A 15,150-nucleotide genomic window follows, 5' to 3' on the forward strand; every position below is an offset into this window, starting at 1 on the left:
AGATGGATGTGCTGTTTACTTCTGAGCCAAGGCACAAGCAGCTGGTTTCCTTTTCTGTTTTTAACTGTGTGTTTATTCCAGCTAGACTCAGGCCTGACTTGAATTTAGGACTGGAATCAGATGCACTGAGATCAATGTTGGCCTAAGTGAAATGTCAACCCAATCCTGCTATGTGTCATGTTTTTGAGAAGGTGTAATTGTTATTGATCCACTGTGTAGTTAATGCAGAGCACCATAGTACTGGGCAGCAGCTGAAGATAGATATGTATGAGATGAGCTAACAAGAAGAAAGCCAGCATTTTTCCTTCACTCTGCCAAGATTGATCTTCCTCTTCCTGCTGATTTTGAGTGGGGCCTGACATTATCTTACTCTGTCATTAGAGGCTACATTGGCCTGTGTATGTCAGTCTATTTGGACAGCAACTCTTTTGCTAGCAGTGTTCCCTACATTTATTAAAATCCCCGAAGGTAGTGTTGTGTTCCATTTCTGGTATAAAAGCCCTGAACCTTTTGAGCAGAAACAGAAATAGTGTGATATAACCGTGACTTAATATTTCCAGGGAATCATCAATTATAGCTATTTAAATAAACACGGGCTGGGTTTTCCTAGGAGCAAAAAAGCACAGGAACTGGAAACCTAATTCTCATTTCATTTATGAAAAAAATATTTGTGTCTTGCACAAGTTTTTTTTTCTTTTTGCTGTGCATGTTTATATTTTTCTGAAGTGCTATTTGTTTCTAATATGAACACAGAGGTTTTGAATCCCACCATTATTTTGCAATAATATGTCACATACAAGGGAGTAGAATCTCATAGAAACAATATTTTTAAATCATTAAAGAAACTATTGGTAACTTGATACTATTTTCATACTGGCAGAGTGAAGAAATCTTCAGCAGACCTACCTCTGAGCATGAGATTCAAGCTTTCTAAAATATTTTTTCTATTAAAATTAGGGTCAATAACCTTTTTCCCATTATATACTCACATGTGATCCAGAACCAGGTTTAGTTTGGCTTGGGTGTTTGATCTTTTTAAATTTTCCATACTTTCTAATAGTAGAATTCTGGCTATCAGGTTTACACAGTGCAATCTAGCATTTTTAAACTTTAATTTTGGCCTTCATTTTTACTTTGGTGAATTGGTGTTGCTTTGCTCAGTTTATTAGACTAAATCAGTTTGTAACACCTAAGGTTTTAAATCGTATTTCTTTGTACCTCCTTAAGGTTCATTTTACTTTTTGTTCAGTCTGTCAAGATAATAATGATACCTTAGATTAGTCTAGACTCATATCACAAATCCTTTCCATTATAAAGTAAATGAAATATTTCTGTATTAACATAGTGTGCATATCTTGTCCACTCTGCCTCACAAATGTCTGACTAAATGTTAGTGGCCTTTTTGAAGACATAGGTTTATGCCTTTCATCTACTCTCATAAAATAAAATAAATTGTGACATGTCTGTGAATGTGAAGATTCCTGCAAGGATGGGAATTGCTGACTATCTTTGTAAGATTTTTTTTTTTTTTAAATTTAAAACTGAACTGTGCCGTGTGTGGTAATTGCTTAGTCCAAAACAGCTGAGGAAAAAATACTACTTTTCGGCATTATTGACTGATCTCTTAGCTTATTTTTAATGAGCAGAACTAGGACGTTTCACAGCTGGACAGAATAAAAATCAAAGTAAATATTGCACAACAAATTGTTTATAATTGTGTACAGGTTGTATAAAGTAATTAAATAATACTCAGGTTAAGTGTAAATACCTAGCACTATGTACAAATTATCTGAACAAAAAAACCCATTTTAGCACAATTAAGATGATAGCATTTCATAGATGAAATACAAATTTCATAGGCTTGAAACACATAGACTTGAAAATGCATTTTAGTATAGAGACAACCGTGTTATCCATTACTGGATCCTCAGAATAGTGCAATTTTCAGCCTATTGTTACCAGGTTAATGTTTCTTACAACTTGGTCTTTCACTGAATTTTAAGCAAATAGTATGTTACAGTTGCTGTGGTTGTAGTTTATTAACATCAGAAATATGTAATTGCAGTGGATGGGCTGCAGTAAATATTATTATTGGTTTTGTTGTTAGTTTTTGTTGTTGTTGTTTGGTTTGGGTTTTTTTTTAAACTCTCCTATGTTTTAAATCTGTGTTTGCTTTCCAGTATGATGATGTTTAATTTTGGGGGTTTGTGTGTTTTACTTGCTAGAGCTAAGAACAAACTAGTTCAGTTTAAATACGAACTATCTAGTTTAAAACCTACCCAATGGGCATTAAATACAAAAATAAAGATTTTGTGGTAGTCTGAACTGGCAGAGGAAGGGGTAGAGCAGAGGATTGCAGCTGCTTTTTGCTGAAGTGGTGGCAACCCAGTTAGGCCCTTGCTGGCACTCACCTTTCTTTAAAATACCCCTTGCTCCTAGTGGCCTGCATTTTCTTTACATTTCAGCCTGAAGACAAACCTGGCCTTGGGATAAACTGTCTGTAGCATAAGTTTTTTGGAGTTGTGGGGTTTTTTCAGTTTGGAATCAACCAAAAAGAATGTGAGTCTGTCTTTCACAAATAGTTTGCCAGTGGCAAAAGTTCAGTGGTTCGAGCTTGGTGAGTAATTAGTTGTAGAAGGATATTTGCCACTGTTTGGGGGAGAAAAAATGTTTTAGAAGATCAAAACTGTGCACCGTTATAATTTGTCTTTTTGTGGGGAAATTTGGCTTGGTCTTACAATTATGGGCCTGCCTGCCATGGTGCAGAGCTGCAAACCCCATTTTAATGGTGTGTTGCAAAGCTCCATAGTGCATAGCCAAGATTTCTTGTGCTCAACAGAGAATTTCCGGAGAGCTAACATTTAAAACCTATGAAATGTTAAAAAAAAAAAGAAAGAAACAATGTGTATTTAATTCAACAGCATGTTTCATTTTCAGAACATGAAAATTTTCAGTGCCACAGTAGTATGTTTATTCTCTCAAAATTAATCTCTGGAAATCAGAAGTAAAATCCAATGTTAATGCCACATTGCCGCTTAAAAATGAGATGAAAGAAAACCTGCAACAGCTGATGATGGATTTGGTCCATGTGTTCCATGGGGTTCACTCTGGTTGTTGGTAGCAGGGTATGGCTCTCAGCTCAGAGCTCCAGCGGGGGCTGCTGACTGCAGACTTACATCTCCCTGCCAGCTGCCAACAGGTTCCCCCGTGCCCACGGCCAGCACTGGGGCTCAGTGCCCTGCCCCTCTGGGGTGCAAGCAAGTCCCTGGCTACAGGGGCAGGGGCCAGGATGGGTGGGCACCTGACAGCCCCAAGGCCCCCTTCAGCCCACCCATGGCCCCCACCCATCTTCTCACAAACAGCCCAGTTGTCCTCATGTCCTGTAGCTGAGCAGTGTCACTGTCTGGTGCACTGCTGGGTGCTGATGCGCAGCTTCTGCTTTTCTTGAATTTTTAATTGGCAGCATTGGCAACCCTTAGGCACCTTGCAATCTTTCAGGCTTTTTCTCTTTCCTTTGCAATGTTTTGCTTTTCCAGTCTTGCAAATATGACTTACCTGTCTATCGGTTGCAATATATATCTTGGTCCTAGAAAGAATGGATTTAATTAAGAAGACAATCTGTTTCTGGATGCAAAATGAGAAAATGTCTTTGCATTTCTGCGTATGTTTAGGTGTATTACAATGGCTACCATGGTGACACTTCTGAAACCTTTTTGGTGGGCAATGTGGATAAATCTGGTGAAAAGTTAGTGGAGGTTGCCAGGAAATGTAGAGATGAAGCAATTGCAGCTTGCAGACCAGGGGCTCCCTTCTCTGTAATTGGAAACACAATCAGGTAAGCCTTATATTGACAAGTAAAAGGAGGGCTGGCAAGTGGGACAAAGGTTATTGGTGGTTTGGTATAAAGCTGATGACATGTTTTATGATTCAAAACCATCATTTCAGTCTGATATCAGTATGTGAACTGCCAAGATATAATGTTGTTCCTTGGGTAAGAGGTATTTTTTTTAAAGTGAATTACACTAGGGTCAGCAAAGATAACTGTAGAAAGAGACAAAGATATTCATAAAGTAGATTTAAATTAACAGATTTAATTTGCGGTGGGCTTTTGTTTATTTTTTATTTGTGTGTGACACCACACCACATCTGTCTAACAGTGTAAGACAGTTAGAAACCATTGTTTTCATTGAATGTTACAAAGGAATTAGTCAACATAAATAAGCTCTTTGTTTAAAAACTATGAAAATATTTAACTCGAGAGCTTCTGATCTTACAAAGAGCAGTGCCTGCTAATGTCACAGGGAAAAAAGAGCAGACATTCAGAGATTTTTCCCTATTTTGCATCTCTTCTAGCTTTCACATAAATGCAGTCATGACTCTTCTTCTGCTGATGGCTTTAAATAAAAATGCATCTTAGTCTTTTGAAGGTACCTATGGATTATTTTAAAATGTTTGCCAAAAAGAAGAAACAGACATATATCATATACATTTCATTAAGCAATACTTCTTCGGACTGCTAATGGTCCCAACAAGCTATTGAATTCATTCTGATTACTTAAAAGCTGCAAGGCTTAGTCACCTTGAAAGGATGCTGCTTTTTTTTTTCTTTGTAAATCTTCAAATACTTTAAGAAAAAAAGAGAATGGCAAAATATCAGTTAGATATATTTATAGCTTTAAAAATATTGTAACAGAGTCTGAATCAAACTTTAGTAAAACGTCTCTGGGTTATATCTGAGAAGCTTTTATTGAAGACTTTGTATAAAATTGTGTTTTTGACAGTTTTAAATTATAGGCTAACTAGCCTGGAGAAAAAGGATAGTGTCTTTCTGTTCTTTCATAGGAAATGTTGAATCAGACCCCTACTGGGAAAAGAAATTTAATGCATATCTCACTATCTTACTGTCCATGAATATAATAGAAGTGAATTCAAAATGTAGTTTTATTTTTGCAAATGGGATGAGTCGATAGATGCACCTCATATTTTTGAACACCTAGGGTTCAACAAATTTACTGGTGGTGCTCTTGCATTTTAACAAAATTTATTCTTGAGTAGAAGGGGGCACAGAACACTGGATTCTTATTCAAGCATTCTATCGAGCTCTGCATTCATGGCTGTGTCTAAAGGGCATGTCAGCCTTTGATTCTCTCTGAGAGGTAATTATCCTTTTCCTGTCACGGAACAACAAATGATAGCTAACTACAGAGGCACATTTGCAGTAGTCACATTCATCAACTGCAGAAAAAAAATTCAATTTAATTGTGCAACACAGCTGCACATAGGCTTTTTGAGCATTTCTGTTGTTCTCCCTGTCTTGCTATTCCTCCCTCCAGATCTATTTTTTAAACTTTTTTTTCTGGTTATTTTTTCCCCCTTTTTGTCTCTTCTTCCATTTTTACTCTCTGTACTTTCTTGTTAAAGTAATTTTCTTTTGTGGCTCTCATTCTTTTTTCCCCATTGAAGGCTATGAATGTAGAAAATTATCACAATTACTCATATAATTGAGCCTCTTTGTAGCAAGTGCAACTCCAGTAGCCTTTCTCCATCATGAAAATGGTTTCATTATAGGGTTTTTCATATTCTCTGACACCATCTACACAGAGGAACAGGCGTGCAGATGAGATGTACTAGGAACAGGGTAGATCAGTAAGGTCACAGTAGGAATAATTAGCTCTGCTATGGAAAGAGCATCTAGGCCTTTTACTGCTACATAAATGTACTGTCCATGGCTTTTAGTCACAAAAAAACTTACTAACAAATGGAGCTCCCGCCTACTACTTTGAAAAAAAGATTTGTATCAACACTACAATTTTCCATCATTAAGACTAATAACACAGAGCCTAGTATACATCAAGGGGAATAAAAAGAAAAATCTCACATTCAAGTGGCGGCTGGGTGCTGACCTTTGTTCCCTTTTTTTGTGTTCAACTTAACTCTTTACAAAAAAGAGCCACACGCCACACCAACATGCAGGTGAACTCCAGCTAGTGCTAGCAAAGCATGGCATTCAGTTGGAAAATCTGATAAATCTCCATGCAGGATAATGCATTTCATTACAGATTCACTACATTAATCCTAGCTGTTTTTAAAAAAAAAAAAAAAGGAAGAAGAAGAAAAAGAACAGAGTTGAATGTGACACTGGATTTTTGCTGTGTTGCTACAGAGGTCAGTTTACTTGCAAAATGTAAATATATAGTCAGTGTCCCCTTTGCAAAGCAGATTAATTGAAGCTAGTAGCTGTTCGAAACTGCATATGAAATAGCAGGTCGTTAACTTTATTTCTCAAGATTTTATCGTGTTGACAATTTAAATGTGCTGATTTGTTTAGAACTACTTTAACACTGCCTCTGCTGAAAGATCACCATGGCTTGGTGAAGCTGTGTTTCAGGTTATTTGTCATTTGACATTTGCTTGCAGACAGACATGTAATACATACATATATACATCAAAATCTGAAGTTTCACAAGAGTTAGATATCATAAATGCCTGAGAACAAGCACCTACAAGCTGAAAACATTTAGGTCCATCAGAATGGAAATGTGTCCAGGTTTCTTTCATCAGCTTTTTTAGAAAGGTGCTCAAGTCATATGCAGAATGTATCTTAGGCACAAATAATCAGAATATTTCCTTTCCACAGTAGGTTTCAGAAAAATTATATCTTGGGGTAAGTTTGCAGTCAATATTCTAACATAGTCTTTGTTATGGAAGCTCAATAGCTGACACTGAGTATTTCATTGACAGCAGTTCATTCTCCCATCAGCTACAAGTTGCAAATAAAAGATTGCATGGATTCGGGAGTTACCTTCCTTAGGAAAATTTGGGTCTTTGCTAACCCCTTTCTATTGAAGGGCATATCAAAACTATTGGTCAGTTGCAGTGTAAATGGAATTGGGCCCTATGGTCCATTTTCTTCTACCATTTCTGACATTTTCAGACAAAAATAAATCTAGTTTGGAATCTGCTTTTTAGACAGTGCGTCTAGGTGCATGAACGTGTTGTGAGTGTAGAGAGCTAAAAAACTTAAATGTGATGTTGTTAAATAAACCAAATTTCAACTCCTACAAAAAAAAATCGTAGCGATGAAAGTATTAATAAATGGTTTAAAATGTTTAACTCATAAGTATATGTTTTGATATTAATTTAGAACAATATAAAGCAGATTTTTTAAAAAAATCTGTTTCTATCAGATTATGCACATTTAAACAATAAGTGGCTCAGGCAAAATAAGTCATTTTAATGTCATCTGTGATAGATTTTCCTTGACAGCTACTGTAAATTACAATTACACTGCTTCTCTCTGCACTTGAAAGTAAGCATTGCAATAAATTATCTTTTATTTCAATCCATCATGTCTGCTTTCAGAAACAGAGAACCTCAAATAAAAGTTCAGCACTATTGTAAGAAAAATACAGTAATTTGTGTTCCAGTTTGAAACTAAAACGTACCTTTCTTTCAAAAAACAATTGTTGGCTTTCAAAAATATTACTAATTATACCTCAACATTTATTGTCATTATAGGGAATCCCTGAACTTGTGCATTCCCTCAGTCTAGGATTACTATTTCATAAAAAAACACTTGAATATTTTCCCTGTAGAATTTTGTAATTTCTCGAATTAAATACTATGGTGCTATTCAAAGTAGATATTTTTATCACAGATAAGTATAGTTTAGGCTGATGCTGGTTTCAATACTTAAAAAAAAAAACCAACAAAAAACAAGTATGCCATTCAGTAGCCATTTTGCTAATAATATATCTAAGACAGACATGATTACTTCTAATTTAATAAAAAAAAAAAAAAAGAAAAACAAAAACTCCCTACATAAATTATCGTGGGGCTGTTATCACTTTCAGTGTTTCTCAAGTATGTTCACTGCCAAGAAGTGTTAAGACAGATTTGTTTAACAGCATCAGCCATTCATGTCCTGCTGCTCTGCAGGACTGTTTTTGATAAAGTTTCATCCCTGGTAAGAGAAGCTGGCACTGTGGGAGAAGCATCCCTGGCTGAGAATCAGTTCACCAGGATGCTCATCCTTGGTAGCAGAGCAGTCTATGCCATCTTGTTGAATCAGTTAAATTCTTTCTTCCCTTGTGCCACCACAGAGCTCAGAGAAGTAGTTGCTATCAATCCTGAAAATGGGATTGTTTCACTTTTTTTTCTTCAGCGAGTGCTAAGAACATTAGACCACACCTACCTTGAGGAAAAAGTGGCAAAATCTGGTAAAAAGAAAAGAAAATGCTCCTCTAGGTGCTCCTAGAGGGTATCTGCACAGGACAGCCCCCTAACGAAATTTTTTCAACCTGCTTTTCAGCTTCTTAACAGGAGGGATTTATCACCCAAGAGCTCCTTTCAGGGAAAGCTTGAGTATCAGGGAAAGCTTTCTGGAGAGTCAGTCCTGCCTGTTCCTGCTTTGTGGCAATTTCCCTGTTAGGCTACTGTCAGGACAGCAGTGCATGTCTCCACACTTATCCCTCCTTTCAGAGAATTAGCTGTTGTCTGGCAACATGGGAAGAGGATGCTCAGATGGCAACTGACACCCATCTCTCCTGTCTCCACTCTCTGAAGCATGATACCACCATATGACAGGCTCTGAATGGCTTCAGGAGGATAGCTTGGCCCTCAGTGATGTTCCTTTACCAGCTGCATCACTGCTGATCCATCCCAATGCCAGGCACTCGGCCTGGCTTTGCCATCAGCAAAAGCAAAGCAGCACTGCGGCTACTCTTGACACTGCAGCCACTGGGATGGAACACATGGCAGCAAAAAATAAAATCAAGTACTGGGCTCACTAAATAATTATGCTTTTAATCCTGCCCAATTCACCTCTGCCCAAATATGCAACAAAGATTACTATGTGTGATGATAAATTTTGTCAATGGGTATTTTTAACAATGATTATTCTGAAGAACCCTCTTTTTTTCTCTGGATGCTGTCTTGTGAGGTGTGCCTCTGCTGCCCCAGCGTTTGCTCTGGAAATCATTTGCTGGGCTGTGCCCCATGGACAAGGGGAACTGGCAGACTGGTACATCCTTTCCCACAGCAGATTCTGGGCGGCCCAGCTCAGCCATGCCAACCTCTGCCTCCTGTCTTCACTGCTTTACCACTTGCAGTCAGGGCTCCTCCAGCTGTCTAAGCTTATGCTGCCTGTCTGCAAGAAGCATCTGATGAAGCTGGGGCTGCAGTCTTGTAAGGTTGTCTTGTGGGAAAGCTGACAGGTCCTGAGCTGGGCAGTGAGACAGTGAGACCAAAATGTTGAGCTGTTGTCAGCAACAAATGATAAATGTGTGCAAAAATGCTCCACTCCCTGGCATCTTGATTTTTTAATCAGATTCCACAGCCTGGGAATCCTGCAGACTGGAGAGGCTGACCAAGACCAATAGTTCAATTCACCCTTCTCAGAGCTGTTTCAAAGTTGCAGCCAACATGTACATTTACAGGATTACCTTTGCAAGTTGTAGCTAGGATTAGCACCTTCGGTTTTTTATGAAAATTGGGTGTTCTACTGTAACTCCACAAGGATGTAAGAGTTCACTAGGATTTATTAAATACTCCAGAGTAAAGCTAGTAGTTGTGGAGAGAAATGCCTCATAAGACCTTCTGAAACACATGCAAATACTGAAACCAGATTGAGAGTGGCTGAGTTTCATACCTGCAGCTTATTTTCTCCACAGTTCTTCTGTGTGTCACTTCAGGTCTGTTGACCATGTTACATTTTACGTAAAGAATACCAAGGCTGTGTATGTAGACAAGACGGAAGAAGGAGGGGCACGGTGTCTGTCAGTGTAGATGTCAAAGCCCTGTGAGCTCCAGGATCTCCTCCAGGATCCCCTATTTTGATCACAGACAGTAACCACTGTAGTACTGATGCAAAGAGAGTTGTTTTCAAGCTGTTTGGCAAGAAAGTGGTAGAATTCACCATTGAAATGCATATGAACCATTTCTTTGACTGCACGAGGACAGGATACTGTTGTAACACTGCCTTCTGCGTGCCCTGGTGCTTGCGCGCCTGGTGCCCAGCATGCAGCTCCTGCTGCTACTGCCACCCTCCTTGGCAGTAGCTGAATGCTGAGGATGGAGCTTCCCCTGCTCACTGGAAAGGATGTAGCCATGGTGCTCAGAATAGCTGCACAGAGAAAAACTATTTGTCTTGCTACAGAACATGGATTTTTCTGGAAGAAAAAATCCTGTAGTAATACAAAAAATGGCCATGCTCTGTCAGTGGTCAGGGGTGCCAACTAAGGACATCAGCAAAGCTGAACAGTTAGTGTGATTGTTTATGATTTTGCAAAAAGACTGGCAGAAGAAGGTGAAAAAAAACCTTATCACATGTTGCATTGATGGCTTCTCCCAATCTCTCTTCAGAGAATCACTTCACTTGTATGGGAATCATCATCTGCATTGCTCTGGGCTTGGTCACTGGAGATCTTGGATTTTGTGTATGTTTCTGAGGAATCTGGCTTTCTAACTCATCGCCATCCCTGTACTTCTTGCTTGGCCTTCAGCAGCATCATAGCATCATAAGCAGGCCCAATCTCTGATCCAGATATGGGGGACATGATAGAAAGGCAGGGGAGAAAGTATTTTCTATTTCTAGTAGGACTTCTCATTGCATAATCCTTCATGATTTTTTTCAAAATAATTGATGTATAAAGATTATGTATATATAAATGATTTATAAAGCCCAGACTTCGAGTGCAAACAAATGAAGCCCCAATTTCTAGCTTTGTCGGTAATCATTTTTGCCAGTACTTTGGAGTTTGGGGGTAGCTAAACCTGAAATTTCCATTCTTCTCCAAAATTAATGAAGAAATGTTATGAGCAATGGGTAGGTAAAAGGTAATATACAAATCCTGTTAAAACATGCTCTAAGGTCTGAACACTGCAGCCTTATTAACCAACTCTTCTCTCTCATTGCCATTTCACTGTGGTGGAGCAGCATGTCCCTCAATTGAGTGGCATTAAATTCTGGGACGATGACCCATGGACACTGGAGCCAGCACTGCAGAGTCTGTGCAGCCTGGTGTGCAAAGGGGATTACTTTGTACAGCCAGCTGAGGCCACTTTGCACCTGGATAAAAGCTAGCCCATGGGGTTTAACAGGCTTTAATTTCTGCAACAGCATTACCTTTAGTTGAGTTTCTTAACTTTTTCTGTTTCCCACCTGTAGTGAAACTGTGAGAGAGCATTTTCTAAGATGTAAATACAGAAAAACCTGAAGTTCTTCAGTGCCTACCTTCATTCAAAATAAGCAAATGAAGTTTTTAATGTTACCGGCAAAATATCTTCAGGCTAAATGCCTTCCTGTCTTGCTCCTGTTTGATTTTAGAAATAGAGTGGGGATGATATGCAGGGACAAGGGTAACTTTCTTGTCACTTCTAATCTATCTCCAGATCTTCCTGAATCTCTGCACTCTTCTGGTTTGGATATGGGTAGGCCTCCTGGCTGAGCTGCCTCAAATCACTCTGTCCACCACTGCCTCCGCCACTGTTTGAGTACAGGGAGAGCCTGAAAGTGAAGCCTGCAGACATGGGGTGGGCCAGCAGACAGAGGATACCCCATGGATCTCCAGGTCCTCCAGTTTTGGGGAACTGGAATAGGAATTTGCTTTCCTAGCATGGATAGGGATCAGTGCCCAGCCATGGTCCTGCAGGCAATTCTGAGATGCTTCTCCCTGAGGCAGGCTATGAAAGGTAGGGCAGATCTCGCAGGCAGAACTGAAACACTGTAATTGTTATGATTTGGTTTTGCCTCTGTGTCGATAGGCTCATTAGAAATATATTGTTATTTAGCATGAACGTAGTTGCTGGACTTTCAATTCATTTTTATACTAAATGTTTGAAGTATTACGAAAGTGAAGTAGTAGGGGTCTTAACTCTCCCTGTTGGCAGCAGGAGCCTCTTCTCCTGCAGGAAACCCAGTGCAGGCCCCTGGGTATGCAGCCCAGCACAGGCTCTGCACTTGCAGAGAACTCGGTAGAGGCTGCAGTTTGATGGTGTGCTGGGGCCTTGGCTGCCCAACTTGGCAACTTTAGCTGTGCCATCTTAAAATGAGTTCCCAGTGTGTTTGTGGAAAAGGTTGCCCTCCATCAAGCAGGGAGACAACGCACTGCCGTTTTACTTAGCCAGCAGGGCTGGCACGGGAGCTACCAGCCTCTACTGGCAGGCATGTTAACTCTGAAACCTAACAATGCTCACCCATGCTCTCTTCAATGACTGTTTCGGAACTGTCGCAAAGTGGTGACCCAGTGTCGGTAGCAACGCGGTAGCAGGGGCTGGGGCCGTGTAGCGGGGGTGGTGTCGGGACACGCACCCTGACAGATCCTCTTTGCCCCCGCAGCTCCGTGGCGTGGCAAGGTGGCTTCCAGGTCTGCCCCTTCTTCGTCGGCCACGGCATCGGGTCGTACTTTCACGGGCACCCCGAGGTGTGGCACCATGGTAAGTGGCCCCCGCCGGCCGCGCCCGTCTTCCCCCGCGCCGCTCCGCTCCGCTCCGCCCGGGCGATGAGAGGGCTCCGGGGAGGGGGAGAGGGAGGGCGGTAAAGAGAGCAGAGCCCCCCCCACACACACCCTCACCCCCACGCACGCTGCCGGTCCGGCGGGGCGGGGGATTGCCGGTGGGGGGATTGAATCGCTGTGAAGCTGGAGGGCATCCCCGGCCTCGTTTTCTGAGAGTCGCGCGGGTATTTTTGAGGACAAGTCGCTCGGTAACGGAGTTGTCGGGGCCGCTGAGCGCCGCGGACCGCCTCCTCCGCCCGCTCCGGGCGGCAGCCGCCGTGTCCCGCGCCTCCGCATCCCGCCCGCGCCCGAACCGGCAAAGTTTGTCACGGGGCAAAGAAAGATCTCTGCTGAAACATAAATCCCCCGGCCTGGACGGAGCCGCCGTCGGGGTGGTCTCGCTGCGGCCGGGCTGGGATCGCTTTCGGAGGTTGCTCCGGCTCGTAACAGGGCTCGGGTGCACAGTACCTGCGAACTAAAAAGGGGTTTAAACAAAGGGCTGGTTGCGTTCTCTTAAAAAAAAAAAAAAAAAAAAAAAAAGGACCACAGATGCATAAACGCGTGGGTTTTTTTTCTTTTGTAGCCAATGACAGTGATTTGTTAATGGAAGAGGGAATGGCGTTCACAATAGGTTTGTAACTCTCTGCTATGGTTTTCTGTTAAAAAGCACACAAGGAGCAGCCCAGATCTGTAGCATTTCTTTATTGGGATATAGAAATAGCCGTGCAGACAGGGGGACGTCGGTGAGGTTGACCTCTTAGGGAACAGATTAAAATATCATTTTAAAAATGCATCAGAAACAATTTGGGTGAAATAATTTTCAAATTACAAGATTGAAAGAATGAAATGTTAATTATAAATTTTACTAGTATCTGACTCATATTTTTGGCAAGGCAGAGACTGCCAGCACACTTGATTTGAGGAGGGTGAGAAGGATGCGATTGAGTCCCCAAAGCCGAGCAGCCTGGTGACACTTAGTCATTCGCTGCCTGCCAGAGCTGCTGTTGGGTTTGGGGACTGCGGCGGCGGTAACAGCCGGAGCCTCGCCCCGCAGACTGATCGTACTCACTTCCAGTCGTGGAGGACTGCTGGGGGGAAAGCCCTCTTTCTCACTGTGTGGCTAAATGGCGCGGCAATTAGAGGGAAATAAGAAAATTGTTGTTTTGCTGATTTAATGAACATTTTAAGCCTGTTTTAAAAATTCAAATATTTAAAACTATCTGTTGTTTATAAATGTGGTTGGTGCTTTGGTTATTATCCACGAGGTCTTAATTAAAGCTTGATTAAAATTCCCTGCTTTTACAAAAGAGGAATGGGCAACTTCCTACCTTGCTATTTTGTCTTCCTTTTTAGTTCACATTTTAATGTGGCAAGAGAGTGCCAGCCCAGGGAGATGGGACCTGTGTGGAAGGGGAGCTACCTGCTGGGACACCCTCCCTTTCTTGGTTGTTTCACAATCCACACAGGAGTGCAACTAACTTTAGAATATATTTTTGTTTTTCTTGCTGCAGAGCCAATAATAATGGAAGGATCCCCCAAGTTTAAGATTCTGGAGGATAAATGGACTGCAATTTCTGTAGACAATAAAAGGTGCCTGATTTTGGTTTTTTGGTATTTCTTAAGACATGGAAGTCATCACTGACAGCCCAAAAAAACCCAAACAAATGAGTTTTCAGGCATGGTGGATATGTTTGCCCCCTAATAACTGCTAAATGTGAATTTCAGATCGGCACAATTTGAACATACCATTGTGATTACCTCAGAGGGAGCAGAAATCCTCACTAAACTGATGGAGGAAGCCTAAAGATGGAGCAAGGAGTGGAGGGACTTGCTGTACTTCTGGGATTTCAAGTTTCACTCGGGACAGAGAAGAGATTTCTGTAATTTCTATGGGGAATGGGTGCTGCATAAGTCAATCCAGGGGACAGAAAAAGCAATTTAAGGGGTTGGCTCTGGACATAGTTCTTTCTCTGTGTTACCTGGTGAGTATTTAATAAAAGTCCTTAGCTTTTTTGTGACCCTTGAAGCAGCCAAGGAGCATCTGCAAGTGGCAAAGGGTTTGGGTTATTTGGGGTTAGGGACAGAAAGCGGCTCCTCTCTCTTCCAAATCCTATGTGGGACAAATAGATATCAGATGATACGTCTTTAAGCAGCTGAGAGGACAGAGAAACATAGCATTTTCCCTTTATAGCTGAGGTATGGAGTCAATTTGTCTTCATTGCGATTAACACAGTGCTGTTTCCCAGATTGTAACTCCTACTAGGATGGAAAAAAGTTTCCCGAGAGTGTCAGGCAGAAGCAGCAGACTCTTCCCAGCATCATTCCCAGCAGCAATCCCCCCCTTCTTGCCTCTTTTTACACAGCACAAAAAGTGATTAAAAATGAGATGCAAAGCATGCCTCTCTGGGGATCAATAATTGCCCTGCTTGAAGAATTAGCCGGTTTGGGGTAATCACTGCTCTGTGGTGCCCATGTTAGTTAAGGGAGAGGCACTCTGCCAGAGTTTAAGCATTATATGGAGGCAGAGAAGTTTGCAGTCCAGGGGATGAGCCCCGACTCCTGCACGGAGTTTGGAACCGAAGGACCTCATGAGCTCCGGGTCTCACTCAGCCCTGTGCTCTCTGCAGTCCTGTCCCTGGCCTGTCAGGGGTGCCGG

The 15,150-nt window shown here is 41.4% G+C and overlaps 1 protein-coding gene across 3 annotated transcripts in view; it reads left to right on the forward strand.

The window, feature by feature from the left end:
* Window positions 1-14,520, forward strand: part of METAP1D (methionyl aminopeptidase type 1D, mitochondrial) — a 45,041-nt gene extending 30,521 nt beyond the window's left edge. For all 3 annotated transcript variants that reach the window (XM_042040940.1, XM_042040941.1, XM_042040938.1), the window contains exons 6-10: window positions 3,672-3,835; window positions 12,338-12,435; window positions 13,078-13,125; window positions 14,006-14,084; window positions 14,220-14,520. In XM_042040940.1, the coding sequence (XP_041896874.1) occupies window positions 3,672-3,835; window positions 12,338-12,435; window positions 13,078-13,125; window positions 14,006-14,084; window positions 14,220-14,298 (468 nt within the window). In that variant the 3' untranslated portion in view covers window positions 14,299-14,520. The remainder of the gene's footprint in view (window positions 1-3,671; window positions 3,836-12,337; window positions 12,436-13,077; window positions 13,126-14,005; window positions 14,085-14,219) is intronic.
* The last annotated feature ends 630 nt before the right edge of the window (window positions 14,521-15,150 follow it).

Source organism: Corvus kubaryi, unplaced genomic scaffold (genome assembly GCF_017639235.1).
Source record: "Corvus kubaryi isolate FWS band 111438036 unplaced genomic scaffold, C.kubaryi_AGA036_p1.0 37396, whole genome shotgun sequence".
Classification (NCBI taxonomy): domain Eukaryota; kingdom Metazoa; phylum Chordata; class Aves; order Passeriformes; family Corvidae; genus Corvus; species Corvus kubaryi.